Here is an 18,257-nt window from a genome sequence, read left to right on the forward strand (position 1 = left end):
TGAGGTGGCATCACATTAAAGGAGGAAAATTCCAATTTCCAGCTCTTCCTTCAGGATTCATTGCAGGAGGCTGATTTCAGGTCCAAACGCAGGAAGCCTCAGAGCAACAGACCGTGCAGAAAAGAGAGATTGTATTTTGTGCAGTTCCTACACGTGTGAAGGATGGGATGTCAGGAGAGACAGATAGAAAGCAGCAGCGACTGCGCTGAAATCTGATGACCCAGGCAGAAGGAAACCTCATTTCTGCAGCCATGGGTGAATTCTGGCAATAAATGTAATATCAGCATGCTGGAGGCACAATGTGGCCAAAGGCTTAATTTCCAAGTGCCTGGGCAGAGAATTAGGGAAGCTCAAATTCACGCTGGTGAAATTTTCAGCTTCCAGTGTCCCTTTATTGCTCTTAAAATAACAGTGATGTTGATGTGTGACGGCTCTGAAGCCTTCCTTGGTAAATGCATGACATATAACCAGCTCAGAAATGTTTGTAATTTATTTAATTTAATATTGGTTTCGTTCTTTTTTTTTTTTTTTTGATAATAAAGAATATGTGAACAATCATCTGCTTCTGCTGATTTGAGAGAAGGATTTCCGTGGCTGTTCCCATCTGGTATTTGGCATCCAGGGACAGTTTATGCCATAGGAAAGTGGGATAAATCTTCACATCCACTACAGGACAGCTGTCAAGAAGTGAAGAAAAACTGTTCCATCGTGCTGGTTGGTGGAATCATGGAAAGAAGGGGCACGTTTTGGATTTAAAGCCTGTCAGGAGTGGGGCTGCCACACCCAGGGCACGACACTGTGGCTGCCTTGGGATGTTCCTCAGCCTGGTCCTGGCTGATCCTCCCAAGGAACCCAAGGTGGGACTGTTCGTCAGGACCTAGAGCGACAGAACGGGAAGGAATGGCTGCAAACTGACAGAGAGAAGGTTTAGATGGGATATTGGGAAGGAATTCTTCCCTGTTTGGGTGGGGAGGCCCTGGCACAGGTTGCCCAGAGAAGCTGTGGCTGCCCCATCCCTGGAAGTGTCCAAGGCCGGGTTGGACGGGGTTTGGAGCCACCTGGGCTAGTGGAAGGTGTCCCGGCCCATGGCAGGCAGTGGAACTGGGTGGTCTTTAAGGTCCCTTCCCACCCAAACCATCCCGTGACTCAGCGATTCCAGGGCGGGCTGAGGGAAACACCCCCGACCGCCGCCATCATGTCCGTGCCAAACTACAACTCCCAGCAGCCCCCGCGGAGGGGGCGGGCACAACCCCATTGGCCAACGCGCTGGCGGGGCGGGTAGTGATTGGCTCCGGGCCACGCCCATCAGGCGCGGGCGCGGCCCGTGCAGGGATGGCGGGCGGGCGGCGGGCGGTCATGGCGGCCGGGCTGGCGCTGGGCGCTGTGGTGGTGGCGGTGGCCACAGCCGTCCTGCTCCGCGCCTTCCTCCTGCGGCCCCCGGCCGGGGTCCCGCGGCTGTGGGCGCGGAGCGCCGGCACCGCCGCCTTCAGCGCCGGCGAGCGGCGGGAGCTGAAGGAGGCGCTGCGAGGTGAGGGGGCCGGCACACGGCGTGTGCTCCCCTCGGCCCCCGGACACGGCCGGTGGCCCCCCCTGAGGGTGGGACCGGTGTGGAGGCGACCGCCCCTCGGGTGCTTTGCCGGGGAGGGAGCGGGTGTTGGCTCCCGGCAGGGCCAGGGCAGTGTTTGTCACCTGTGCTGGGCACTGGGGAGGCCGCACCTGGAGCGCTGCGTTCAGTTCTGGTCACTCAGTTCAGGAAGGACATTGAGGGGCTGGAGCGTGTCCAGGGAAGGGAACGGAGCTGGGGAAGGGGCTGGAGCAGAAGGAGAACTGAGGGAGCTGGGGGGGCTCAGCCTGGAGAAAAGGAGGCTCAGAGGGGACCTTCTGGCTCTGCAACCCCCTGACAGGAGGGGGGAGCCGGGGGGTGTCGGGCTCTGCTCCCAGGGAACAAGGGACAGGAGGAGAGGGAATTGCCTCCAGCTGTGCCAGGGGAGGGTCAGGTTGGACATCAGGAGGAATTTTTTCCTGGAAAAGGGTGTCAAGCATTGGAAGGGGTTGCCCAGGCAGGTGGTGGAGTCCCTGGAGGTGTCCAGGGAAGGACTGGACGTGGCACTCAGTGCTCTGGTCGGGATCAGTCACAGGTTGGACTCCATAATCTCAGAGGTTTTTTCCAACCTCAGTGATTCTGTGAATCTCTTGAACCAAGTCTCACCCAGTGTTGATTTTCTCCACCATTCCCTGCTTGTACACACAGAAAAGCCCCAGGCACCTGTGAGGGTGTTTTCCAGACATCCCTTTATCCACTGGATAAGTCACTGTCGGGATTTTTTCCCTCTCTTGCTCACCACTGGCAGCCTGGCTGTGACCCCTGCTGCTGTGTTTGTGCTGTGTGACGTAGGAGATTGGAGGGTATTAGATCTCAGGAGGGCTGGCAGTGTGCAGGAAACCACAATCTGGCATAAAATGATAGCCCTGCACTGCTCAGATAGGGCTTGGGTGTGTAAATCTCATACCTTGCTGGTTTGTAGGATTTATTGCCTAGCAAATCATGTTTGCATACTTTTCTAATGGGAAAATGAAGGGTCACAATAGATTTTTGTGTTAATTGTCGAGTCACAAGACCTCAAAAGAATCTGTAACCTCACTTGACAGATGCTCTTGGGAAAGGCAGCTGGGACTGGGACGAAGTTAAACCCGTGTTCTGCAGCACAGTGGCTGGATGTTGGAGAGCAGCTGTGTCTGAGCCTGTTTAAATGACAGAGCAGACTAAAAGAACCAACAAAAGACCTGTCTGTTTATATATTTTAATAGTTAAAGCAGTCTGTGTAATAACACTCTTGCCATCACAACACAAGTTACTGTTGAGAAAGAACCTTGAACTGCCAACTAAGCTGCTTGTTCAGCTGCCAGAGTAGTTTATGCCTATGAGGAATCAGATCACCCAAGCAAATTGCAGCTGCTCCTGGACAGTAGCATTTCTAATGATATCATTCAACACTTCAGGATGAAAAGTGGAGTCAAGTTATCTACAGAAATGCCTTGGCTGAACTGTGAGGAAATCCTGGTGGCTGCGTGTGCACAGCTCAGCTGAAGCACATCAGTCTTTTTTGATAGTGGCAGCTCGTGCTGTGCTGTGAAATAATGTTTAAAGCTCCTGGAAAATATTCAGGAACATAAATATACTTCCCCTTTTCAAATGGCAGTTCGAGTATTGTTTGATTTCAAGTGCTGAGTGATTTCTGGTTTGTATTTCATTGAAGGTGCCATTAAAATCCCAACTGTGTCTGTGTCTCCAGATGACTTGAATACAACGGCCATGGCAGAATTTGGGAGTTACATTCAGCAAGGTACTAAACTTTCATTCTCAGCCATCTCTGCTGCTTGATTGCATTTTCATAAACAAACTGGAGAGTGTATATATGGTTCCTGAATACAGTGGAACAGATTTTTAGTTTGTTTTTCCTGAAGAAAGACCTGTCAGAACTGGCACATGTGTATTTTTTTGGGGTATCCGTGGCCAAAGCTTGAACAGAGAAGGTTTAAACAACTTTTTGCACTGGTGGTATTTGGTCCTTGAGATGGTTAAATGCCATTAGAGGAAAAGAAAAGAGGATAACTGCTGCTGCTTCAGCCTTTTTTTGGCAGTCCCATCATTGCTCCAGCACTGAGAATTCCTGGTTTGTTTAGGAAAGTTTTAAATACAAAGTGAGATGGATTGGTGCAAGTGTGAGAACTTCTGTTCTCTCCTGTGATCAGTCTTATTTGCAGTGCTCCCCTGAGGCCAAGTAGGTGACAGCTCTATGGGATATACAATGATAGCATTGCACATTGCTGTTAATTTTTCTTTTACATGTGTTTTTAATTTTTTTCCTAACAGTCTTCCCGGCTGTATTTTCTTCAAAGTTCATCCAGCATGAAATTGTAGGGAAATACAGCCACCTCTTTACTGTTCAGGGCTCTGCCCCTGACCTGCTGCCCTATATGCTGCTTGCACACATGGATGTTGTGCCTGCCCCCCCCGAGGGCTGGGATTTCCCTCCTTTCTCAGCTGCAGAGCACGAAGGTTTCATCTATGGACGAGGAACGCTGGATAACAAAAACTCTGCCATAGTACGTCCTCTTGGTAATGTCATTTCAGCAAGATAAAAGCCTGCAAAGGGTAAATTGGAGGAGTCTGTTCCCTTGGAATCCACTATATTGTCTCTCTTGCTCCCCTGTGAATTAATTAGTGATAATTTCCTGAGCCCTGCAGTGTTCTCCCAACTCTTCCTAGAGATGGAGTGACCACGGTTACTGAAGAAAGCAGAGTTTAAGCTCTTAGAAGAATCAGAAGAACGTGTTCCCAGATGCAGATGTATTTGGTTAAATGCCATATTTAAAGTTTTATGGCACAGGTTGCCCAGAGAAGCTGTGGCTGCCCCATCCCTGGAAGTGTCCAAGGCCAGGCTGGATAAACTTGGAGCCACCTGGGCTAGTGAAAGGTGTCCCTGCCCATGGCAGGGGGTGAGACTGGATGATCCTCACTGCCCCTTCCAACCCAAACCATTCCATGATTGTGTGTCAAATGTTGTGTTTGAAATCAGGGGTAGACCTTTTCCTTTTTCCCAGGTGTCACACGGGCATTCAAAGCCAAACTTGGCCCTTTTAAAAGGCTTGAGTTTCAAAATAAATAATGTTTATTTAATAGGATAGACAAACAACCCTGTGTCTTTTATCCAGTCTGTGGCAGAACAAAGAGCTGTTGTACTAAGTACATTTTGGAGGAATAAAATACAGAAAAGATTGATCTGGGCAAGATTTCTCATTGGGGAAAGGTTGATGGAAAAATTAATAAGGAAAATGGCCCTTTGTGCCTTGTGGTGATTAAGGATTTGAACAAATATTTAGCACACCAATGTCAGGGATGCTGTGACTGCTTATTGTGACATAGGCCACACTCCTAGAAAGTTTCAGGTTATTTAATCATCGATTTTTGAAACTTGAAAGTTTGGTTTGGTGCTTCCTCCTACTGTGAACTGCAGAAGTAACTCCACAAAGGCACCAAAAAAATGAGCAATTTCAGTGAACGTGGCAAAAACGGGCACTGCCAAGATGTTATTTCTTCTGATGTGAAAAATTAAGTAGTTTAAATTGAAAAAACGGGTGAGATGGGATAATATGGCGAATATATTGTTATAAATGTATATATCTGCCATAACAAATGGCAGATTTGATTTCTCATTCTTCACATTAAGTTTCTCGGGGTTTTTTCCTGTTGTCTTGGCCCTTCTGGTCCAAAATACACTGCTCATTAAAATCACTGCATTTGGTGGCTCAGGGCAGAGCCAATGTGTGTGTGGGACAGGCAGTTTCAGGGAGCAGTGAATTCCTTGGATAATTACAACTTTGCCATGCTGATGGACACAAATATTGCAGTGGTTTTTTTCCAGGGAATGGGAATATCCTCAGTAGGAGCCGTAGAAATCAACGCTCAGCCGTGAGCAGAACAGAATCTCCTTAAGGGCTGTGAAAGCATCACACTTCCCTTACATCACACTGCATTCTTTTACATTTATTCCCCTTATTAACCCCCAGGGATGGTGCAACACGTTCTGCTTTTCCTGCAGGGAATTCTGCAAGCTCTGGAATTTCTGCTGAGGAGAAATTACAGACCCCGCCGATCTTTCTACGTTGGCATTGGACACGATGAAGAGGTGATTTTCTTTCCTGTCCCTGAAATAACAGGTTGTTTGCATTGTTCATGCAGGTAACAAGGCTTTAATTTCTTCAACATTGTTTAGCTGGAACGTCTTCCCTGTTTTTCTTGGTTCTGTGGGTAGATACTGTGTCAGGCACGAGGGCAGAGTTATATATTGATTGTTTGGCTTTAAGTGACGTTGACAAAGGGTTTGGTCTGATGAGGAAAGAGAGAAGAACACAGGAGTTCTGTGTTCTGGTGGTTCAGATTCTTTCCTGCAAGGAAGGTGCAGCGGGAGTCACGTTTTTGGGTGGACATAAAAAGCTGGGTTAAGATTCTTAGGGTTGTTCCAAATGATCAGGAAGAACTAACAGAAATGTTCCACTTAAGGGTACAGAGAGACAGGTGAGGTGGGTTTGTTTATGCATTTTCAAAATAGACAAAGAATTGTTCATAGTTAAAATGAATATGTTTAAAATGGCTAATTCGTGGAGCTTATAGCTCTGAGATATCATTGTGTCTGAGAACCAGGAGAAGTTCAAGCAACACTGAGTGACTGCTGAATGAGAACACTCCTCAGCATGGATATAAATCCATCTGCTAGCAGGCCATTAACAGTCTCCAGGGAATTTTGCTGGGAGAATCTTCTCTGAGCAGGTTTCTCTGGAGCTGTTCCCCGGGGGATTCCCTGCAGTCGTGGGGTTGTAGCACAGGCACTGTCAGCAGCGAGGTGTTTTCCAGGATTCCTCCTGATGGCGTGCCTCAATCTAAACAGTTCCTCTGTCTGGATTCTCCCAGGTGTCTGGTAGGAAGGGAGCAGCGAAAATTGCAGCTCTGCTGGAATCCAGAGGAGTGAAACTCTCCTTCTTGCTGGACGAGGGAAGCGCGGTGCTGGACGGGATCATCGCAGGAGTGAAGAAACCGGTGGCTCTGTAAGGAGAACACAAGTGCTCCTGATGAAAGTGATTCATTTGCAATAATTAATTAGTGATTAATGACCTTGCTAATGTCACTGCAGTATGTTTTCAAGGCGTGGGGCAGCGCTGGTGTTGCTAAAAGCTGCATCAGTGGCACAAAGTGCAAGCCAAGGACCTTTGCTTGCTGTCCATCACAGCTGTGCTGACAGAAGCAGAATGTTCCACTTAGCCCTTGCAAGCATTTTAATTTTGTGATGAGGAGAAGCAGCCAAGACATCAGCCCTCCAGACATCTAAATATTGTGATAATGATTCGTTGTTGCTGCCTCTTGGGTGCTTTTTATGATACCAAAATTACACAGAGTAGTTATTTTTATCTGTAGCCTGTGCGTGTGTGTTTGGGGTTGCATGAAGCATTTATTTGTTTATTTATTGACTTATTTATGTATCATTGAGCAGAATTGCTGTCACAGAAAAGGGTTCAATGACACTGAACTTCACTGTGGAAAAAGAGCCAGGACATTCATCCTTTCCTCCTAAGGAGACAAGTATTGGCATTCTTGCAGCAGCCATGTCCAGGTGAGAGTTTCCTCTCATCCAACATCAAAGACAGTCAAGCAGACTCCCAAGTCACTGATATGTGACTTTTTTAATATATCTACTTAGAGTCTTTTTCAAATTCCTGTCAATATATTTGAAATTGCAGTTTGTGGCTCGCTTTGAAGGGCAGAAATACAACTCCCAGCAAAGGGACAATTGCCAGGTGTCTGCAGTGTCTTTTCACTTCAGCTGTTCCCAGTGTCAGTTGATTCTTTAAAAGCAAGACAAGTGCTGTCTACCCTAATTTACTCTGTGGCAATAGAGATTCCTTTGTCTGGGTTGCAGGATTTCTCTGGAATTTATTCCTGCACATGCCTGCTGCCTCAGCTGGTAATTCTCCAAGCCAGTAAACATGGTGTAGAGTCATAATGTGACTGCATAAATCGTCTCTTCACGTGTCTGTGTAGATACCAAATTGGCTAATAAATATATATATTAGAAAAACTTAGTATGTCCAGGCATGGTGGAATTTGCTGGGATGTTTTCCTAGATTTCCATGTATTTATAGGAGTCAGGCTTCAGGATTTTTTCAGCTGTTTTTCAGAGAAAGTCTTTGCATGTGCCTGGAATGCCCAGAAATCTGTGGAGCTGCGCTCGCAGCTTCACTCACCACGAGAGCTAAGTGTGATTGCATCTCAAATATAATTCAGAAATCAAATTCCTGTCAACCTTCTGGAGCAATAACAGCCAGAGATTTATTTATTTTTTTTGTTTTGTTTTGAAATTCCAAATGCTGTTTGTTTTGTAGACTGGAGCAGAATCCCTTGCGCAACCTCTTTGGCCACGGGCCAGAGCTCATGACTATGGAGCACCTTGCAGCAGAGGTGAGGAAAGCAGCTTGATTTCATTCCCAGATTTCCATATTAATAAGTGAAGAGTAACCCAGCTTATGAATTTAGAGCACAGCTAGGTCCTGGAAAGGAGGAGACTTAAGCTGGCCTTTCTCCCAGATAATTGTTTCAGCCGTAGCCAAGTGACTCCGCTGTGCTCTTGAGAACCAGAAACTTGCTGATTTGTGGCTTTATTTCTTCCCCTTAGTTCAGGTTTCCTCTCAATCTCATCATGAGCAATCTGTGGCTGTTTTCACCTATTGTCAGCAGGTAAGAAAACTGATCCTTGATAAACCTTAAAAGAGGAAGCCATTTCTAATCTTCCCAGGAGAACAGTTATTTTACAGTTCAGACAATTCAGTGGTTTACTGTCAATAAGCACTTTGTTAACTGAACAAGCCATCACTCAGCTTATTGCCTGTAGAATTGTGGTGCTTATGTTTTAGGAATATTCAACTTCTTTGAAAATTTTTGTTTGTTTCTTTCTGGTTTTTTAAGAGTTCTTGCCTCGAAACCTTCCACCAACGCCTTGATTCGAACGACGACCGCAGTCACCGTGTTCAATGCAGGAATCAAGGTAGTTTCAAATGCATTTTTCTCCATGTAATAGGATGAGGCAGTTAGGACATTTGATTTCCAGCTATTTATATCCATTTATAAGACCAGTATGGGCCCTGTTTGTCACCACCTGTCACCACCAGTCTCATTCCTTCTTCAGATGTGGCTTGGATTTGGCTACGGTTGAAAACTGCTTCCTTTCAGAAGGCTCTGATCTCTGTCAACCAGCTTTTAAGATTGTTAATGCTCTAGGACAGATAAGAAAGACTGTTTTCTGTGTAATCCTACAAAATATCAGTGACAGTATTTGAAACTCACAGTCATAAGCACTTCCCTGGCCCAGGTGGGGTCTGGTGTTTGTAGGACAGCTCTGGTGTTTGCCTTAAGCAGGGTTAGTTTGCACCTTGGACTGAGAGATAACAGCTTCTGGCTGATACAGCCAGATCTTACCCTGATAAGGAGGTGTAGCTGTTCAAAAATACTGTAGCCCTGGAAAATAAACAGGCTGTTTGGTGTGTCCCTGGAAAAATCTGTTACTGAAAAGCATCACTGGACAAGAAAACAAAGATGCAGTGGCTGAACAGTGACACGGAGTGGCCAAGAGAGAAGTGACACCCTGGTTACTTGTATGTTTTTTCCCTAAAGATTATACACTTTTTGTTTAACAAAGTTATAAATATTCATTCTGTAGAAAAGGAGAGTTATGTGTGTTCAGTAACATCATTTGTTAAGCGACTTATATCTCATATTTGGGGAGAAGTAACATGATAATGAGATGAAAGTGGTGCTTAAAAAGGAAACCAAAATAAAGTTTCAGAACTTCTCAGTGTAAAGTTTCTGAAGGGAGAGGTCTTAGCTCAAGATAAAACCTTCTATATAAGAGCTAATTTCATTTTTTTGAATTTATGAATATTCCCTTGTGTATTTATCTGCATTTTAGATGACATTTACAGTATTTTAACACAGAAAGCGATATCACACCAAGTGGAAACAGTGAAGCATTAGGCTGAGGCCTGGAGCTGTTTGAGTTTCTGAGTTTGCAGTTGGCATTTTAATCAGTTTTTAACCTCCTTTTAATGTTGGTCCTTCCTCTTTTTTTCTAGGTAAACGTCATCCCTCCTTCTGCAAAAGCCACGGTGAACTTCCGGATCCACTCGGCCGAGACGGCTGCTGAGGTACCCACTGCCCCCCCCCGTGGGGCCTCACACCTCCCAATTCTTTGGTGCCAAAGAGCACGTGGATCAGGTGTGACTGTGCAATTTTCTGGATGATTTGGATGACGTAACTCCCAACAGCAGCAGGCTGACCCCCCTGCCTTTCAGGATTGAAGCAGTTCATGAACACCTTGAGACACTGATTGCACTGGGGGGAAAAAATTCAGCTGAAGTAGCAGAATCCCCTGAAGAAGAGGAAGAGGGGCTGACACGCAGTTTCAATCTTAACTATCATCTGTATTTGCAGCCACAATTGACAGTTCACAGGCAAATGTTTTCTGGAAGCAGAATGTCTGCTGATGTCTCTGAGGGATGCTTTCTCATTTCTTGTGCTCATTTAATCTCTGTGTTTTACCCACAGGTGCTGGAGGCAGTCAGAAACACCATTGCTGATGACAGAGTGAAGATTGATGTAGTAGAGGCCTTTGATCCACTCCCCATCAGTCCTTGGGATGAGCAGACATTTGCAGTCCATATTTTTCAAAAAACCATTCTGGATACTTTCCCAGATGTTGACAGTGTAGTCCCAGGTAACAGCAGGCACATGATAATTGTTTCCTCTCCAGCTTCTGCCCTGCTTTTCTCTGCCCCCTCCCCCATTTGTTTCCATTTGCTGTGTACTTCTCCACCCCAGCTGTTAACTACTGGAAACAGCTGTTTTTTCCTCTTTTTATTCCGTTCCCTCTTTATGCTTTAAAAGTTTTAATGTTGGGTTTTTTTAGTAGTGGAAGTAAAAAAGCAAACAGGAAGCTGGCAGAAACAATGAGCCTTGAATTGGACTCTCTGCACATACAAAGGGATCTCTTCAGGGAAGAAAGGGATTGTGAGGGAGAGGAGGAGGTCTTCTTGCTTTAGTTCTTCTTTTATTGTTTTCATAGCTGGCAAAGCCATTCCTGCTTTTCTGTATTGTTCCTTAGGATCCCAGCCCCTTCCCTTTCTTGCAGCTCCTTCCTAGTTCTGCAGTGTTTGTTGGACTGCAGTTTGAAGCTTAAATTTTGGGAGAGGCTGAGTGTCATGGCTGTTCTTAGACTGAATTGTGTGTTCAGCTCCTGTTGCTGGAGGAGAGAACGTCCTTCCAGGATGTACCAACCCACTGTTTCCAGTGGTTTTGGTGTCGGCAGTGGTTACACAGAGCTGTTATCAGCTGCCTTCCCCTTCTCCTGGGGGAAATGGGGGTCGTTAACTTGCTGCTGTGATGCAGAGTGAACCCGGGCCTTGTTTTCCAGGCACGTGCATCGGAAACACGGACAGCAGGCACTTCACCAACGTCACCGACGCCATTTACCGCTTCAACCCGCTGCTCCTGACAGCAGAGGATCTCCCCAGGTGCCGAGCTCTGCCTGCTGTGGGCAGCTGCTGGGCTGGGGAGCAGGGAAAGACAAGACCCATCTGCATCAGGCAGAAGGAAACCCAGCCTTGTGTACCTTGGCGTGCCGGTGGTGCGGCCTCCCGCTCGGCCGGGCCACCCATTTCCTGCACATTTGGGTGCTGCTCTAATCGGGGGGGAAATCACACTGGGACAGTGTCAGCCCGTCCTAATTGTTCCTTCAAACGCAGGCAGGACTCATTTAGGTGTTTCATTTGGTAGTTCAGCAACGCTGTGGAGCTCTCTGCGGGGCAGGAGTGGGAAGGGTGGTGTTCTGGTAGTTGGCCTTGTCCAGGAGATTTATTCATATTTTTGGACACATTCCACTCTGAATTGATTTGCACCTTACAGCTGGAAATTGGGTTTCCTGAAGTAAAGTGGTAACAACATCATCATGCAAGGGATTATTTGTTCATTTTCTTTAAATGTGTCATTTTACTGAGGTGCAGATGATGCAGAAGAGTGTTCTGGCTGTACAGGACAGGGACATAACTGGCCAAGAAATGGGCAGAGAACTGAAATACTGTTAGGAATTTTTTTCCACGTGCACCATAGACATAGTTGTTTTGCTCTGAGCCTTAGAAATCAGTAAATTTGGGTTGCTTATAGTGCAGAATTTGCTGTATATTCCTGTATTTTTATGATGTGCATTGTTTTATGAAGCCAACAGGCAAGTGGGTATATGCAGGAGGGTCACAAATACACACACTGGAATAAAAACCACTCCTCTTTTTCTTCCAGGATCCATGGGTTGAATGAGAGAATCTCCGTTGAGAATTACGAGAAACAGGTCGAGTTCCTCTTCCAGCTCATCAAGAACTGTGACATTGACACTCTTCCAGAGCCCCACTCCAGCTCCCACGAGCTGTGAGAGACCCCCTGAGAGGAGCAGCTGCTGAGGTGGCCTGTGGGACACAGGGGGCTGGGCTGAAGGTGCAGTTCTGTGCTGGGCATTGAGCTCCACCTGGAATTTGGGGCTTGTGTATCGTGGTTTACATACAGAGGGGAAAAAAACTGCTGCTTGCTGCTTTGGGAAAATGTGTGGTTTGCCACAGAACCTGGATAAAACACAACAACCAACCCCGATTTCTGCTCCTCCCTGGTGAGACGTGCAGCCATTAATTTGATATTAATTTTTTCAGCACTTTCTTTAAGCCTCTGAAATTGGTAGTCACTTAAAAATCTGAGCTATCAGCAGCAGTCACTCGCCAGTAAGAGGTGAATCATCCTCTGGGCTTTTGGCAAACTGATTTTATACAGTTAATTGGATTTTTCCTTAATTTAAATGAGGTGTCTGTCAGCAGCTCACGTGGAAGGTTTGTGACGTGCTGAAAGGTTTCATGTCCCTGGTAGAGTCACACTAAGAGTTTAAAATTGCACTGCTGGGTTTGGGCTGCTTTCCCAAGGGGATTCTTCCAGGCTGCTTCCCCAGGGGATGCTCTCAGCCAGCATCCAAGGTGCTCTCAGCCAGTGTCAGTGTTAATTCCCAAGCTCTCCCATTCCTGCACTGATTTCTGACTCTGTTTTAAAACACTGAGCTCCAGAAGTTGCTGTAACTGATGAGGTGCTAAAAACTTTTCTTCCTCTCTTCTTAGGGATTTTTTTTTTTATTTTCCTCCCTGACTCTTTGGTGTGGCTCAGGGTATGTTGTGCAGCTGGGTGCCAGAATAAGGGATTGCAGCTTGAAATAAGAAACAAAATCAGTGCTGTCTGCTCATCTCTTTTCTCTTTTCACTGAATCAGTTCCTGTACTGTACGTTTCTCGTTTGCTCCTCTGAGAACTTGATTGTGAAAGATGTGAAGCCCTTCAGCTTCTTCCAGTTCAGTGGAATCAGAGGTTTGTTCCTTCACTGCCTGTGCAGTTTTCACTTTGCTGCAGCACTTCTACTGCCTCAGCTCTTTGGGAATTCTGGGATAGGCCATTGATGTTGACTCTCTTTCATCTTGCACTTCTTGCCTGTCCTTGGTAGCACTAAAGGGTTAAGCATTCTTTTGCCCTTGTTGGTCTCTTTGGTTGGGGTTACCAGTATTAATTAAACAAATAAATAATTAACACCTTGCTATTAGCCAAAGAAAAGCCTGGGTGAAAGCTGCCTCCTCCTGCTGCAGGGATGTGTCTCTTTTTCAGAACCTGAGTTATACACTGGAATGGGTGGTTGTTCTGCTCTGAATTCATACTGTAAAATGTGCTGGAATGTACAGGAAATACCCTGAAATGTATCCTGAAAAACACTCATGGAACTGTGATTCCTCTTCTTTCTGTTCACCATTCTCTTATTTATTTGCAATGTGATCTTATCGTTGTGGCCAGAGGGCTACAACTCTGTCACCTACTAAATAACTGAAACAAGATTGATGTTTTCATCTAATAAAACAAGGAATTCAGATTCTTTTCTGATTACTATTTAGCCTTTTCATGTAACTGTATAATTGCAGTGAAATCACTTCCACACCTGATTCTACACTGGAGCAATTCATAAAGTTTCCACCAAAACAAACCCACATATTTTCCAGCCAGCTTTAATCTTTTGCACCCTCCCTGGTGCTCCCCCTTCCTATACAAAACCAGCTAACTCTGTTCAGGCATTATTGGGCAGTAAATAGTTGCATCTTTTATGGTTTGCTGCACTTTGTCTGTGTGCCCCAGCGCCAGTGATTTGTTCAGCCACGTGCCTGTGGCTCTTTTGTGAAGGTGTCATTCCTCTTGCAAGCTCCTGTTGCAGGCACAGCAAAAGTGATGTGTCAGGGCCCAGCACAGAATAAAATACAGCCCCGGGGGTGGGAGGTGCAGGAAGGTTTTGTTGTTGGGTTTTTTTCACTGGCAGATCTCTGTAAAACTGGGTCTAAAGCCTTTGCTGTGCGGGGGGGTCGGTGTTGTTTAACACCTGATGGTTGTGCTGCCAGGCAGAGGGACCTCGACAGCCTGGAGAAATGGGAAAACAGGACTGGCATGAGGGAGCACAGGTTGTGAAAATCCTAACCTGGGTCATGCTGTGGTGGTGTGGAAGGAGGGGTTTGTTGCCTCTTGTAACAGCAAAGGAGTCCTGAAGACACACAGCATCCTTTATATTCTGTAATCTCCTCTCCCCAGCCCCAGATCCCTCCCCTCTGTGTTTTGGTGAGGATTGCTTCCCTAAAGCACTTTCATCTGAAGGTTCATTTTGCTGCTGAAGGAAAAGTGAAGGGCAAACAGCTCTGGGAAGGCAGGGCTGGTTTTGGCAGGTACTGTGCAAATGTGTGCCACGAGGTTTCTCTGCAGAGCCTCATTAAGTGCTGCTCATCAGCCAGGGCTGAAATCGGGCAGTGCCTCTGCACTGGGGACGTGTTCAGCAGAGCTCTGCTGCAACCTGAGCCCACCAAACTCCAGGGCCTTGAACACACCAGCAGGATCCACTGCTGGAAAAGTACATTCCCCACCTCTGCCCATTTTTCCCAGTCACTTCTGATAACTGTCTGTGCTTTTTTCCCCATGCAGCAGCTTTGCCTTTGTGTTCTTAAGCCTCTTTATTTTACCACATTAGCTGCCATGTCGTGCTCATTTGACACTATTCTGGAGGGGCACTCGATGGTTTGGTGTCTGCACACCTTTCCTGATACCACGGTTCTCTTTCCACCCCATTTTAGTTTTCTGGGAATGTCTCACCCTGAGTGCTGTGTGAAATCTTGTCATCATGTAACTGAAGTGCACAGGTGATGTGCTGGCCCTTCCTGCAAAGATCACCTTAGTGTGAATAGTTCCTTGCTAATGCCAAGTGCCCCATGAAAACACAGATTATTAACTCTCAGAGCTATGCTTTTTTGGTTGTAATGAGTCACTGTGCCTTGAGCATGGAGAGCAATTACCTCTGACTCATCAGAGAAGGAAAGCCTGATTTTCTGCTCTGAAGACAGGTAACTTGGTGTCATACTAATGATTTGAACACTCTGTTGGTCCGATTCCAGCGTGTTAACGTTTTTCTGTGTTATATCCATAGCAACTTCCTTTTTCCCTGCTCTTCCCCAAGTCCACAAAGCTGCCATTCTTCTGACAACCCTACATTACGTATCTGCAGTTGTCCAGTCACCCCAGCCTGCTGTGGGCCAGCTGATCTAGGGACATGTGGGCCTGCTACACATGGAGAAGAGGTCACATTCCACACCTGCATTTTCTAAAGAAAGCTCTGTTGCTGCCCTCTGTTTAACAAGGCTTGGTTTATTTTCAGCCCCGAGTGACCGTGGGGAGTTCAGGCCCAGAGCTGCAGGGGGACGCAGGAACAAGGTGTTTACAAAGTTGTTTCCTCCAGCTTGGCACCTGACACTTGCATTCTTGGCTCCTCTTTTGCCATTTTATTTGGTGTTCCACGGAGCTGGCAAAATCCATTTTCTCCAGCAGGTGCTGTGAAAACTTCCCCCTCACCAGAGCAAGACACTCACTGAGGAATCTGGAGGCTGCTCAGCCACAGCCTGCAGTGTCCTTTGCTGCTCCAGAGGAGCCTTCCTCACCTCTAGCTCAGCCTGTGACCCTTAACTCTGTGCTCTTCAGTGGTTTAACCCTGCACAGGCTCTTGCCAATGTGTTCAGTCCTCCCCTTGCTGGTGCTCTGAAACTTTTAGACGTGTTTGTCCTTTTAATCCACGAATTCAGGTTCTTGTTACAACGCTTTAAAGATGCACTGCCGTGAGCTGGGAGGTCTCTCTCAACATCTCAGTGCCTGGAGTGGTGCAGAAGTGCTGCCCAGGGGTTGTTTTGCCCAGCTGAGCAGCTCAGGGCAGGCTGTGTGACATCAGGTTTGCTGTGCAGGGCCTTGGCTCCGCTTTCCGCTCCCACACTTCCCGGGGCAGCGGGTGGTGGAGATAAAGAGCTCAGCGTGGTGGGGAAGGGAGGGACCTGCCCTGCTCAGTGCAGATCACTGAGCTGATTGAAGAGCTGGGGTGGTGGTGGGCCCCAGAGGAAGCTGCAGCCAGTTCTCAGCAGGAAGGAAAATGACCCCATGGAAGGGTGGTGAGGGCAGGGGACAAAGGGAAAATGCTCTTTGGCACTGATGGATTTACCCACGAGTTGGTCACAGCCTGGGCAGTGGGGTTTAGAAGCAACATGTAGCGTTTCCCAGGGTGCTTTTCATGCATTTTAACTTGTATTTTTAATCCAATGCAATGTATGGTTTATTGCAGCCCTGCAAATACTCAGATCACTTGAACACTGTGCCTGGTGTTGCAGTAGAAAGGTGACCCCATGGAAGGGCCTGGATCTCCAGAGGTCCCTTCCAACCCCAGCTACTCTGTGATTCTGGGAAACAGAAGGGAGTAAAAGAGATGATTTTCATTTATTCTTTTTTAATACCAGCCTCTGCTCTGACCAGCCTTGTGGTATTTGTGTTTCCTTCAGCCTGATTTCTGAATATAAATGAGCTCACAGCTCATATCCGGAACAAACCCGAAATGTGAGGCACATCCTCAGGGCCTCCATGACAGGTGTCCATGGCCCTGCTATCTCACAGGAACCACTGGCCTTGTGGAACACAGGAAACCAGGACCTTCCAGCTCCTCTCTGCCAGGAGCTCTCACATGGCCAAAAGCCCAAGGGACAGACCTGATTGGGGCTGACCCGTGTTTGTCACAGCACGTGGGTGACACAGGAACACAGCTGGGAGCACTGGTCATCTGGGCCTTGGAAAAAAAAAAAAAAAGGATGGTGATGGGTTTGTTTGCTTCCAGGCTGGCAAAACAGAATTTCCAGGGTCTGCATTTCTTCTCCCAGATCAGGGTCAGCCTCTGACATCACTGCCTGCCCTCGTGAGCTGCTTTTGCTCTGGACTGACATCTGAAGGGGTAAGTCACGACCAGTCTTTGAGCTTGCCTATTGGGATTCCTGTTTGCAAGTAATTAGGAACTCAGTTCCTTCAGGATCCTTGGCCAAAGGCAGCTGGGACTGCACTGACATCTGTGACAGAGTGGTGGAGCTGGAGCAGGGAGCAAAGGCACCTCTCAGGGCACTGTCAGCTCTGGATGAGGTGGGTGTTCTGAGTGACTTTGGCCAAACCCTTTTATTTTGCTGCATTCTGTGCAAGAGGGAGTCACCCTATACCCATTGTGGGCTCTCAGGCTGTTCCTGAGTGCTGGCCCAGAGCTGGACAGTTTGGCAGTGCCAAAACCACGTGGCTGCTGTAAAACACACGGGCACCACATTCCCTGATCCAGCTGCAGCTCAGTGGTAAACCCTTCCCTCTCCAAACACTTTGTTGCCTTTGGTACCTGCTCCCTGCAATTGGAAACCCATTTCCTGCCCTTTCATCCTCTGCCTCTCTGATCTCTGCGCTGGTGGGGGTTTTATCTATTTCTGTGTTCTTGTCTCAGGCAGCTTTTGTCTCCACACTTCCACTTCCTGAGGGTGCAGCTGGGCTGGGCAGCACCGAGGTCATGTTTTGGTGTGCCTTGTTTTTGGGGAGGTGAGGGAAGGACGGTTGTTCCGGGGGAGATACGGATTTTCCGAGCCAGGAAGGAAAGATGCAGGCGGAAGGAGAGCCTTACCCAGGTTTATTTGGACAAAGGAGAACAGAGGCTGGGGCTGGAGGCAGGATTTGGAGCTCCAATCCCAGCCTGAGTGTGGAAGTGTGTTGTGGTTTTAGTTAAGACATGTCTCTGTATGTCTTAAGTCTTCCTTGAGGTCTCTTTGCTGGTGTCACAATAGGAGGGTCTGGGAATTAGGTAAGTGACTCCAGAGGCTCCTCAGCCCTTGAAATCACAGCATGGTTTGGGTTGGAAGGGACTTTAAAGCTCATCTCATTCCACCCCTTGCCATGGGCAGTGGCACCTTCCACTAGCCCAGGTTGCTCCAGGTTTATCCAACCTGGTCTTGGACACTTCCAGGGATGGGGCAGCCACAGCTTCTCTGGGTACCCTTTGCCAGGGTCTCCTCACCCTCACAGGGAGGAATTTCTTCCCAATATCCCACCTAACCCTGCCCTCTGGCAGTTTAAAACCATCACCCCTTGTCTTGTCACTCTCTGCCTGTATAAAAAGTCCCTCATCAGAGCTGCTTTCTGTCATTAGTTCTGCTCTGCTCCACGTGTTCCAGTCACCCCCTTCTCCCAAAGCAGCAAATACTTCAGGAAACAACCCTT

At 47.2% G+C, this 18,257-nt stretch overlaps 1 protein-coding gene across 1 annotated transcript; it reads left to right on the forward strand.

The window, feature by feature from the left end:
* Positions 1 to 1,332: 1,332 nt before the first annotated feature.
* On the forward strand, positions 1,333 to 13,548 carry PM20D1 (peptidase M20 domain containing 1). Its single transcript, XM_017832253.1, has 13 exons — positions 1,333 to 1,528; positions 3,258 to 3,344; positions 3,875 to 4,107; positions 5,604 to 5,690; positions 6,473 to 6,606; positions 7,050 to 7,169; positions 7,939 to 8,014; positions 8,229 to 8,290; positions 8,519 to 8,597; positions 9,682 to 9,753; positions 10,154 to 10,322; positions 11,019 to 11,118; positions 11,900 to 13,548. Exons 1-13 carry the CDS (start codon positions 1,333 to 1,335, stop codon positions 12,027 to 12,029), a joined length of 1,545 nt encoding a protein of 514 aa, XP_017687742.1. The 3' UTR covers positions 12,030 to 13,548.
* Positions 13,549 to 18,257: the final 4,709 nt, after the last annotated feature.

This window comes from Lepidothrix coronata, unplaced genomic scaffold (genome assembly GCF_001604755.1).
Source record: "Lepidothrix coronata isolate B3197 unplaced genomic scaffold, Lepidothrix_coronata-1.0 Scaffold199, whole genome shotgun sequence".
Classification (NCBI taxonomy): Eukaryota; Metazoa; Chordata; class Aves; order Passeriformes; family Pipridae; genus Lepidothrix; species Lepidothrix coronata.